Source organism: Furipterus horrens, unplaced genomic scaffold (assembly GCF_987537825.1).
Source record: "Furipterus horrens unplaced genomic scaffold, mFurHor1.1.pri manual_scaffold_6, whole genome shotgun sequence".
NCBI classification, from domain to species: Eukaryota; Metazoa; Chordata; class Mammalia; order Chiroptera; family Furipteridae; genus Furipterus; species Furipterus horrens.
The window spans coordinates 8,409,587-8,422,374 of NW_028327176.1; the positions used below are offsets into that span (position 1 = coordinate 8,409,587).

Genomic DNA, 12,788 nt, shown 5'->3' on the forward strand with positions numbered 1-12,788 from the left:
ACTTCTTTTTCTGCCCTGAGTGATATGATCACGTGATTTTTCTTCTATAGCCTGTTAAAATGGTGAATGACACTGACTGATTTCCAGATACTGAATCAAGCTTGTATGCCTAGAATAAACCACACTTGATCATGCTATAGAATTCTTTTTATATATTGCAGAATTCTATTTGCTAATAATGTGTTAGGGAGTTATACGTCCATACCCATGAGTTACATTGGTCTGTTGTTTTCTTTTTTTAGTACTGTTTGTCTGGTTTTGGTATCAAGATAATGAATTGAGAAGTGTTCCTTCCTCTTCTATTTTCTGCAAACGACTGTGTAGAAGTCATATTAATTCTTCCTTAAACATTTGGTGTAATTCTCCAGTCAAAACAACTGAGCCTGAAAATTTATTAGAAGTTTTTAAACAATGAATTAAATTTCATTCATAGTTGTAGATTGATTCAAACTATCTATTTCATATTGGGTAAATTGTGGCAGTTTGTGTTTTCAGGAATTGGTCCGTTCCATCTAAGTTGTCAGACAGAAATACAGAAGGAAATCACAGCTCTATACACACTTCTATACACAGACGTGTATCCAGCAGTGAACGGTATTCCCTTATTATCCTCTGGATATCTGCAGGACCCGTGGTCATAGCTACCATTTCATTCCTGCTATTGATCATTTGTATCTCCTAATAAGCATATCACAAAGTTTCTTAATATAAACAATACCAAATTGTGAGTCAGATAATTGTCCTTTGGAGGAGGGTCATCTTGTGCATTGTGGGAAACTATTTCTGAGAGTGGCTGTATCAATTTACATTCCTTTTTCCAGTCTTACCAGAGGCTTGTCAATTCTAATTGATCTTTCCAAAGAACCAGTTCTTTGTATCATTGGTTTCTCTACTAACTTTATCTAATTAGCAAAAACTTTAAAATTAGCCAGGTTGTTTTACCTCAGCTTTTTAAAAAGTCATATTGCTTTTCTTGATATTGAGTTATCAGGAGTACGACATATAAACCACCATGAGAGACATGACAATCAAAAACCATAATGTAATTTTGTACCTACCAAAGTAGAGGTACCATTCGTGAAAGAAACTGTACTTTCATCTTCGTCACCATTATTATCAAGATCCTCCATCTCTTCTAGTCTCAGTCTTTTGGCGTTTTCAGGAGAGCAGAAATTATCTTCCTTTCTTTTGGCCATCAGGTCTGAAAAGACATTAAATTATTATAGTAACAGTGAGGTAAATCAAGCATGGCATCCACAGGATCATTAAACGAACAAAACAAACCAGACGAAGTGAAGTTTTAAGTACGGTGTTCATTCATTTTTACTTTAAAGGGGTAAAAGTATCACCTGCGCGGAGAGAGAGGTCCGTGAGCTAAAGAATGCAGGTGGCCGCCAGGGGGTGGAAAGGCAAGGGAACACACACTGCCCTCGAGCCCCCACAAAGGACATGACCCGCTGCTGCCTGGATTTCAGCCCCGCAAGACGTGCCAACTTCTAACCTACAGAAGTATTAGGTAATAAATGTGTGTGTGTGCGTTTAAGTCATCTACATGTGTTAGACTAGTTGATTTTACTTCCATTATTCACAGCCAAGTTTTTTTTTTAACTATATTTTATTGGTTATGTTGTTACAGTAGTTCCAATTTTTTTCCCCTTTGCTCCCTTCCACTGAGTACCCCCCTTCCCTCCAGCAATCCCACCCTGCTTATCTCATGTCCATGGGTCGTGCATGTAAGTTCTTTGGCTTCACCCTTTCCTATATTATTCTTAACATCCCCATCTATTTTGAACCAACCGATTATGCTTCATAGTCTCTGCACCATTTCCCCATTTCTCCCCCTCCCCACTCCCAGCTGATAACCCTCCAAATGATTCCCATACCTATGACTCTGTTCCTATTTTGCTTAGCTGGATTTTGTTTTTATTTTTTACATTCGGTTGTTGATAGTTGTGAGCTTCTTGTCATTTTAGTGTTCACAGTTTTGATCTTTTTCTTAAGTAAGTCCCTTTGACATTTCATATAACAATGGCTTGGTGATGATGAACTCCTTTAGCTTTACCTTGTCTGGGAAGGACTTGATCTGCCCTTCCATCTAAATGATAGCCTTGCTGGATAGAGTAATCTTGGTTGTGGGTTGTCTTTCATCACATTGAATACTGCTTGCCAGTCCCTTCCTGCCTGCAAAGTGTCCTCTGAGAAATCAACTGACAGTCCTATAGGCACCCCCCTGTAAGTAACTCTCAGCCTCTCTCTTGCTGCCACCAGGACGCTCTTTATCTTTCACCTTTGGCATCTCAGTCATGAGGCGTCCTGGTGTGGTCCCCTCAGTCCAGCTCGCCCAGGACCCTCAGTGCTTCCCGGACCTGTATGTTCATCTCCTTCACAAAATTTGGGAGGTTTTCCTCATTTTTTTCAATTCTTACTTCCTCATTCTGCACTGGTTGCCTGTTTTTTTGTTCCTTATGTTCCGAATCATTGATTTGAACCCCGGTTTCCTTCCCTTCACTGTTGGTTTTGTGTGGGTTTTCCTTCGTTTCACTTAGCATAGCCTTCATTCTCCCCTTATGCGTTTGCCATACTCAAGCATATCTGTCAAGCCTGTGAGCACCTTTATCACCAGTCTTTTGCATTCTGTGTCTTTTAGGTTGGCTATCTCCTCATCTGTGAGGCTGGCTATCCCCTCGTCACTTAGTTCTTCCACTGGAACCTTGATCCATTCCCCCGTTTGGGCCATACTTCTCTGTTTCCTCATTCTGACAGGCTGCTGTGTCTGTTTGCCTCCGCGTCCCAAGAAGAGCTGTAGCTCCTGTTACATTGTGAGGGGCGGAGCCTTAGGGATCCATCAGTGCAGGGCGACCAGTTCTACCACATTGTGGCGCTGTGTGGGGGGAGGGGTCTGAGCGGGAACAATGCCGCCTGCCCAGCACCCACTCCTTTTCCAGGCACTTTTCCCACTTCCGTATGGGACTGGCGCCCTCTAGCTGCTGCCCTGGCCACAGTCCCCGAGTGGGAGGGTCTGCGGACGTTCTAGGACCGTGGGGGCCCTTTAAACAAGCGGACTCTGCTGAGAGACCGACAGTTTCTTCCTCCGCCCCAACCCCCGCTGGTCTGCACAGTCAGAAGCAATGAGGCTTGATTTTCCCTCAACCATGATTTGCGGGATCTGGTCAGGAGCTGGGAACGTTCCCCAGGTGTCCCTCCTGACTTTTTAAAACGCGTGACTGTGCTTTCCACCGGCCGGCTGCTGCCCCCCCCCCCCACGTCCTCCCCATCCGGGCTCTGCCCCTCCTACCTGTCTGGATGAGTATTTCTTCTTTATATCTTTGTTTGATGGACTTTCACGCAGCTTGATTTTCTGGAACTTCTGGTTGTTTCTAGTTTTCAGGTAGTTGTATTCCTTCTTAGTTGTGGAGGGAGACGCAGCGTGTCTGTCTACGCCTCCATCTTGGCCGGAAGTCACCTCCACCTTGGCCGGAAGTTCTCATGGCCAAGATTTTATTGATAGGGGCCAACCTAAATGTTTTGACGCCTAAACTCACAAAAGGTAAAAGATTTTGTGTAACTGTGGTTTCTAGTTTCCTAGATCTATTAGGGATAGCATAATGCCTTCTGAAATTATTCCAGAGCAATCATCCAACTTTTACAAGTTATAGCACCAATAGTTTCCCTGAACTGTTCCTTAAAAAAGTCCATGCTGACTTCCGGCCAAGATGGAGGAGGAGACAGACAAGCTGGGTCTCCCTCCACAACTAAGAAGGAACACAACTACCTCAAAACTAGAAACAACCAAAAGTCCCAGAAAATCAAGCTGCATGGAAGTCCAACAAACAAGGATATAAAGAAAAAATACTCATCCAGACAGGTAGGAGGGGCGGAGCCAGGCAGAGAGGACGGGGTGTGATGCCGGCAGGAGCGGTGGCAGTAGCATCACGCCAGCGGAAAGCGCAGTTACACATTTTTTAAAATTGAGAGGGACACCTGGGGAGCGCTCCCAGCTCCTCACCAGACCACCCAGCTCATGGTCCCAGCGCCTAGGAAAGTCAAGCCTCATTGCTTCTGACTGTGCAAACCAACAGGGGTTGGGGTGGAGGCAGAAACTGTCACTCTCTCAGCAGAGTCCGCTTGTTTAAAGGGCCCCCACGGTCCTAGCATGTCCGCAGACCCACCCACCCTTTGAACAACAGGCAGGGCAACAGCTTGAGAGGCACCAGTCCCATACGGAAGCGGGAGCAGTGCCTGGTAAAGGGGTGGGTGCTGAGCAAGCGCCATTGCTCCCTCTCTGACCCCTGCCCCACATACAGCGCCACAACATGCTGAAACGGGTCACCCTGTACTGACTAATACCTACGACTCCACCACCTATAACGTAAGAGGTGAGACAGCCCTTGCCCAAATCACAGAGGCAAACACAGAAAGATCAGGAGACAGAGAAGTACGACCCAGAAGCGGGGGCAGATCGAGGTCCCAGCGGCACAGCTAAGCAACGAGCAGACGGCACGCCTAAGGGACGAGGAGGTGGACAACCTAAACGAAGCGCAGTTTAAGGCACTGCTGAGTAGGATGCTCACAACTCTGACAACAAAGATTACACAGGACAGGAAAGAATGAAGGCCGTCCTGGCTGAAATGAAGGAAAATCCATATGAAACAAGTGGTGAAGGAAAGGAAACCGGGGTTCAGATCAACAAACTGGAACACAAGGAAGAAACAGACAGCCGACCAGTACGGGAGGAGGGAATGAGAGTCAGAAAAGATGAGGAAAGGCTTAGGAACCTCTGGGACAGCTATAATCGTGCCAACATCCGAATCATAGGGGCGCCAGAAGGTGAAGAGGGAGAGCAAGGAATTGAAAACTTATGGGAGAAAATAATGAAGGAAAACTTTCCTAATTTGGGGGTGGAAATGGACATATGGATCCAGGAAGCACAGAGAGTCCCAAACAAACTAGACCCAGGGAGGACCACACCAAGGCACATCATAATCAAAATGCCAAAGGTTAAGAATAAAGAGAGAATCTTAAAAGCAGTAAGACAGAAGAGGAGAATTATGTACAAAGGGGTGCCTATAAGACTGTCAGCTGATTTCTCCAAAGAAACTTTGCAGGCAAGAAGGGACTGGCAGGAAATATTCAAAGTGATGAAAAGCAAGGCCCTACAACCAAGGTCACTCTATCCAGCAAAGCTGTCATTCCGAATAGAAGGGCAGATAAAGTGCTTCCCAGACAAAGTAAAGCTGAAGGAGTTCATCACCACGAAGCCATTATTATATGAAATGTTAAAGGGACTTATTTAAGGAAAAGGATATCAAAATGATGAACATTAAAATGAAAACAGTATCACAACTACCAACAACAGAAGCTGGGGAATGAAAACAAAGGTAAACTAAGCAGACAACTAGAGTGGGAATAGAATCGTAGGTGTGGGAAGCATGTGGGGGGAGGGCTGCTGGGAGGGGGAAGGGGAGAGGGAGGGAAAGGGTGCAGGGATTAAGAAGCAAGGTAGGAGGGTGGGGAATGGACAGGGGGATGCTGGGAAGAGCTTTATGCACAACCCATGGGCATGGACTAAGGGTGGGGGGCTGCTGGAGGGAGGGGGTTGCTGAGTGGAGGGGAGCAAAGGGAAAAGAAATTGGGGCAACTGTAACAGCATAATAAAACATACAAACAAAAAACAAACAAACAAAAAATCCATCCTGATAGACTATTTTTTTTACCCAGAGACTAAAATGTGTACCTGGAAAATTAGTATATTTAAAGTTACACAAGATTTTCTAAACATATGAATGCTGCACCTCAAGTCAAAGTTCATAGTCTGTGATTGAAATGAAATGTTTTCATTACTAATTGCTGCTTCCATTTTTCTCTTTAAAATACATATAAGTCCTCAAAAGATAGGTACCTAATAACAGTTTGCTGAACAGAGAAAAATCCTTGACACAGGTAATCAAAAATTTCTAAGACAGAAGAAAAGAATATGAGACTTCTAATCTCAGTCCTTTTCAGCCCCTCAGGTACTTCACCATAGCAGCCTGGTTTGTACCAGGTACCTGGGCAGCGATACATTCTATGAGCTTCTCTCTTTCATGAATTTGGACTGAAAGATTCTAGTCAGTCCTCCCTAGCAGAGATGACGAGAGAAGACAAGAGCACAGGTCAGGAATGCCAGTCCTAAGTGTATTCGTGTGCCGGGAGGGCGGGGACTAGTGGAGGGGTGTTTGAGAGCATAAAGTAGCTGTGCAGAAGCAGGACAAGGACTCTAGGGGACAAATGCAGGAGAGGAAAGGAGGGCGAGGGGATGACATTCACAGAGTGATTCCTTTTACAATTTTTGTTTTTAACCACTGCTTTCCAAACTTACCCTGACAGGGCCAATTTCAGAAATACCTAATACCTATACATATTTTAGAAGAACTATTTTGGAGAACAATCTTTGTCAACTCTGTTATTATGACAGTTCATTAAGAGAAATGAGCAGTTCTCCCACCTTTTTAATGCTCTGAAATCACCTCTACAACATGACATTTACATGTTTTCTGAAAACAAGAAATTGAACTAGGCTTAAAGCTTTAGATAGTGAAGACAGGGTTAAAGCTCACTTTATGAAATCATTTAAATTTCTATCTTGTATATTGATTTTTACAGGTTCACTATATCCTCCTAAATCAATTTTTTCATTTTATTTTTTTAAATATTGATAACTTAAAGTCCCAAATTTACTACACAAATCACTTTGTTTTATAAAATCTTCAACTACAGTCATGACTCTTTCATGCAAATTTGTTTCATTAAATTTTAAACATTTTCTTCAAAACTAGCTCTTTGCTCTATCACGTCTAGTTTTTCCTCAGTAGGAATATTTTAAATATTTATTTCTATCTTTATACACCAAATATAGGGAATATGCAGTGGGACTAGAATTCTCCCACAGTGCAAGTTTAAAAAAGCAAACAGAGACTTCCACTTCCATGAGGATGGAATACGTGGTTCCCCGCCCCCTCCAATTCCTTCTGCTTAGCACAACTAAAAACCTTGAAAAGTATATATACAGCAAACACGAGAAAGCTACAAACGGAGGCAGTCTGGCTAGCGGCGCAGACCCCAGTGAGGTCCCCGAGTTTCTGTTTTGCTTCAGGCTCCCCAGCCTCAGAGACAGCGACTGGGGAAACACCAGCAGGTGCAGGGGCCGGGCCGGGCTAGTGAAAGCTGCTCTCACGCGGAAGGATCGGGAAGAGGGCCCCCTACCCAGACAGGGAACTTGCAGGGAAGAACTGTTCTACTCCAGCCAAATACCACTGACAGCACTGTGCCCACTCCTCCCCACCCTCCTGCCAGCCAGCCTAGGCCAAGTGTGGGCAACCCGGGCCTCCACCCTGCTGAGGCTGTAAAGCCTTCTCAACCGCCCAGCTGGCCTGCTGTCAGACAAGGCTGCGCAGGCCAGGCAGGGAGCCCACCTAACAGCCCAAACGCCCACCCACCAGGCAGCAACAGGGTGCCTGCCCCTTTCCCCCGCTCCCCCTCGCACGGTGCCACAGGAGGCCTCTCACCAGGCCCCAGAGAGGTGCGGAGGCCGCCCCACTGCAGGTCTACCGTGACCATGGGGGAGCAGGAACTCCCACTCTGGCTCAGCAGTCCCCGTGGCTAAGGAAGAGCTCTGGTGCGTTCTAGACCAGAGTCGTGTGTCCGTGGCCCAGTACCGCAGGGCGGCAGTTCTCAGAGGCTGTGGTCTCTCAGAAGGTACCACGGTGTTCAGAGAGCTTTTGTTTATATCTATCAGTATTTACCACATGACAAATTAAAACTGTTAAACTTTTAAACGCCACACAAGCACACATTATATTGATTGTCAGAGCAGTGACGTCATTACGTGTCTCATAACCTCTGGAAACCTCCACTACACAGTCACAAGCGAAAGCCCGTGAAAGGGGGAACCAACCAACACCTGACTGCTGCTGTGAACCAGTGTGGGCCTGGGAGACCCTGCGAAGAGTCTCACAGGTGCCGGGACCACACTCGGCAAACTGCTGCTGTCGGGGGGACTGGAAGCGAGTCCACGACGCAGGGGCCACACGTCACAAGATACAGCCAGTGAACAAGAAAGTCAGAGCAGCAGAGGCTGACCACAGAATGACCTGCAGACTTTATATTCAAAGTGTAGTCCTAGGACCTGCAAGCAGCATCTGCATCTCCTGGGAACGTGTTCCAGGTAGCCAGACTCTCAGGCCCCGTCCTGAACCGAGTGAATCAGAATCTTCATTTTAAGGCGATCTCAGATGATTCATAAGCATATTAAAGTCTGAGGAGAACTGTTATAAACAACATTAAAGAACTTAGACTTTATCCTATCCTGAAGGCAATGAAGAAACTAATTTACCATGACTAATTATATATCATGCAAAGGGTGTATTAAGTAACATCCAGAGGGCATTTAACCTGAACAAATGCCTTTAGAAACAATATTAGCATTACACTCACAATTACACAATAGTCAACACTTTTTTTTTTTTACAAAAACTTAATGTTTACTTTGAATCTCTTACACAACTCAAAACCTGAAAATCAAATAGATTCCCCAAATTATTTACTAACTAGAATCAATGCGTAGGACTTTCAGCTTATTGCTAATTTAAATTCCCTAGAATACCAAGACATTTTCCCCCAACACTTGCTTCTCTCCCATCCATCAGCTATTTCCCTTCTCAATTACTGAGCAGTAATTCATTTGTTATAGAAAAGCAAAGAAGAGACATTACTTTTTGGTTTTCACAACATTAAATGCCCCTTTTAGACAATGTTTTAATTAATGCCTAATACATGATCTCAGTTAGCAGGCACTCAGATATCAGCTGACTGATTTTAATATTTAACCACTCGTAGAAAATAGCAGTTTTTCAAGTAAAACTTGGGGGGAGGAAAGTGCACAAAGGTAAGTGTGCTAAGCGTCTTACAATAAGTGTGAGACTCTGCACTACACAGAAGCTAGTGCGCTACATGACGACAATGTTTTTACTTGCTGTGTGCTTGTCTGGGATTTGCAGTTTGCTATTAGGTTGCCACGGAAACTTGTGCCTAACAGACACGGAAGGATCCTGCCTTTCAAAATAGGAATCACTTTGTAATTTAACGATAATGGTTATAGGTGTCTTGAGAGTTAGATACAGATTAAAACAGTAGAACTGTGTCCTATAGGCTAAAGAGACATACAAACAGACTCCCCCTCCCCAAAATACTTCTTAAAATTCTAGAATACACAAAAAGGGGAAGAAGAGCCCCTCTGAAATTTTCAATACATCCACAAAGATTTTCATAGTTTTGAATATTTATTTACAATAAAAATACCAGAATTAAGGAACATATCATGTCTCCTTCACAGGAACCGAACTCCATCAGAGCAGGAACAGTAACATGTGGGTTTCAATAAAAATAAGTTCAAGAAGAAAAATCAATAACAAAGGATTCATTACAGCAGGTCTGTGCATAGGAAATTTGATAAATATCAAATACATTTTAGCAGGATTATAAATCTCTAGATTTTTAACTTTATTGTATCTAATAATTCATACTTCCCATTTATCAAAGCTGGAACTAACAGCAGGGAAAAAAGACATAACAGAATTAGAATTCTCATTTAAAATTTGTGGTTATAAGCCCTGGCTGCTGTGGCTCAGTGGATTGAGCGTCGGCCTGCGAGCCAAGGGTCGCTGGTTCGATTCCCAGTCAGGGCATATGACTAGGTTGCACGTCAGGTCCCCAGTTAGGGGTGCGAGTGAGAGGCAACCACACAGTGATGTTTCTCTCCCTCTCTTTCTCCTGTCCCCTCTCTCTAAAAATTAAAAAAATTTAAAAAATCAAATAAATAATTTTTAAAAATTTGTGGTTATAAAAAGGCAAATTGCTGCTACTGTTAAATCTGCTGTGGACTGTTTACTTCATCCCCAATTCCATTCCTTCCAACCACCATGGACACATTCATTCTGCATTAAATAACCTTAATTTTAATGTACTCAATTAATTAAGTACATTGGACGATATCATGAAATCATATGAGATGCAATAGATAATATTATAAATATTTAAGTTAAAAATCCCGTAAGTCCATCCATCACACAATTCCAGATCAGCAAAACTGGGAAGGACTAAGTACAGAATTGCCAGTAATAAATTTGAACACTCAGATTTATGTTTTAAAAACATCTCTGTGGCCTCAATGCAGAGGAGCGATGATACAGAATATGGGCAAGAGACCAGTCTCTACAACACAAGGGGCACTGAACAAAAAAGCACCGGGCAATGTCAGAGATGACAGGAAGAGATGAAACCAAGAGATTTAAAAGGCTGGGTGGGTAATGTGGGGGAAGAGAAATCACGTTATTGAATAACCACTTACTACATGCTTAGCTTTGGAGAGAAGCACTTTACGTATTCCTTTTACGCCTCAACATCCTTATCAATTGTCCTTATTTAACAAAAGGGGGTACCGAGGCTCAAGAGGACACCTGGCCAGGCTTATATGCCTATAACTTAGCAGAGCCCAGGTCCAAACCCAGGTCTGTCAAAACCCAAAGTGAAAGCTCTTTAATGCCCAGGTTCTTTCGGGCATGAACAACTGAGTTTAACTAACAGTTTGATTGTTTATAGGCTGTGAAGCTGGCTATTGATCTGTTCATCTTCTTGTCTGTCCTTTGTTAATGTACAAAACTACAAAAACGATTCTATGTGATGTGTCCCCTCCAATGTTACTATGCTTTATGAGGTTTTATTTTATGTTTAATTTTCAGAAATAAATGTCACAGTTAATGCTAAATGCCATTATACGTAGACTAAGCAGGTCTGGCAGGGAGGGGGGATAAATAATAATTTATTTTGTTTGAAAACACTGAGTTTGAGGCGCTCCTAGGATACTGAGATGGACAGGCCAACAAGCAATAAAACACACTCTGCAGGAAGCTAAGAAAGCCGCAGAAATTATTCTGAATGTGGTCACCACAGACAGTATGTTGAGTCAAAAAAGATGTATTTCATTAACTAGTGAATCAAGAATGCTAACATTAACCATAAGTGACTATACCTGACCCTCAGTCATCGGGACTTCTGAGTATGTATATAGAACTGCAGTCCTTAAACATGCCTTAAATATAATGCATACTGTTACGGTAAGTTTTGTTATGAATTAATTCCTGAAAGTAAGCCAAGTACAGCTTTGATTAATCTTCCAACTTAGGTCTACAGGTGATGGTCAAGGCTTAGGCAGGTTGTATATAAAATTCTACATCTAAGCACTCAAGAAAAGGAACCCCTGGAGAATAAAACCTGTTCTTCGCTGTAACAACTTTAATATGTCAATTGCACTGACTTTTTTCCAGGATCAATAAACGCCTTACACGAATTATAAATAAATATAAAAATATAACTATATCTCTTTCACTCTATCCTCTCCCCAATATATTTAAGCATCCTGGGAGTTAGGTATCGTGTTGTTTTCTCCAATTACAGAAAAGAAACTGAAAACTTAAAAGAGGTGGTACCCACTCGCTCAGGGTCACACATGTGTTTTTAAACACATGTTTAAAAACATGTTCTTAACCGTCTAGTGAGCACCAAACTTTTTTGAACTCACACCCATTCAGGAAAAGAAATTCTGAATACACATTTCCACGTAAAATTAGTACTCTGTGTATTTCACACAGTAATAGAGAGGAAGTAAACATAAGTAGGTCCAACATGCTCCCTCCCCAGCTTCCCACTCGGAACTGCCTGCAGGCCACTGTCTATGCTATCGAATATTTGAAAAGACTGCACAAGAGCCTTCAAAAGTAAGGGAGTTTGGACTTTTTTTCTTCTGAATATACATTCCAGAAGAGCTAGTCTTTAAAACACTCGCTTTTAATCTCCTCCTCATGAAATATACTCAGAGGAACAAGCACTCGCATAACTTGTCTTCACAAATGGTTGCTTTTCCTAGGAATTGTCACAAGTACAGCCCTTTCTCTACCCGAAGAGTCTCGTGTTCCGTAATTCTCAATTGGGATTCTGCTCCAGTTCATTTCCGTAAGAAAACAGGGGAAAGAAAGGCTATCATACAAGCTCCGAACATTACAATCGAATGTTTCTACATAATACAGTTCGCGTTTTCATGAAACCGAGATTTAACCGCAAATCCACTTTAAGTGATAGTTGCAGACATCTCTGAAACAAACACGCTTGAGTTGCTTCTTTCTGGGGAGGTGATCATCAGATTCGTGGGAAGAGACCGATTCCCGACCGCTGTGCCCCTCCAGCTACTTCTCAAAGCCGAAGGGCCTTCTGGGGCGGGGAAAAGGGTCCCACAGCCCGAGCCGGGACTGCACGGCTGGCCGCCACGGCCGCCCGCAGCAGGGGCCCAGCGCACACGCGCAAGTTTCCCGCGGCAGAGGGGACCCGTGCCGCCCGCAGAGAGGGCGCGGAGCTCCCTGCCGGCCAGCCCGCCCGGGCCCACGGAGACCACGCTGGACGCCGCGGCAGCTCGGGTGACCCGGCCGCCGCCAGACACGTTCGGGGTTGCCCCCTAAGGTGTCAGTGACAGGGGGATGGACCCAGCGCAACGGAGAGCGAAGGCGCGCACACTCACCCTACCTCGAACAAGTCGAAGTCTCCCCAAGGAACCCAATCGGCGGGGCTGTCGCGATGCAACAGAACGCGAAGGCCACCCGGGGGGCGTCTCCGCCTCGGCTGGCCGCCGTTGGCCCGCCGGGAGCCGCGCGCCCGCAGCAGGAGAAGGCAAGAGCCCGGCCGCCCCGGCGCCCACCCCGGGA

General features: G+C 44.2%; 1 protein-coding gene across 1 annotated transcript in view; it reads right to left on the reverse strand.

The window, feature by feature from the left end:
• Positions 1 to 12,788, reverse strand: part of SMC6 (structural maintenance of chromosomes 6) — a 63,480-nt gene extending 50,692 nt beyond the window's left edge. The window contains exons 1-2 of the mRNA XM_090280937.1: positions 12,610 to 12,788; positions 1,059 to 1,201 (exon numbers count right to left, since the gene is read on the reverse strand). Coding sequence (XP_090137063.1) covers positions 1,059 to 1,196 — 138 coding nt within the window. The 5' untranslated portion in view covers positions 1,197 to 1,201; positions 12,610 to 12,788. The remainder of the gene's footprint in view (positions 1 to 1,058; positions 1,202 to 12,609) is intronic.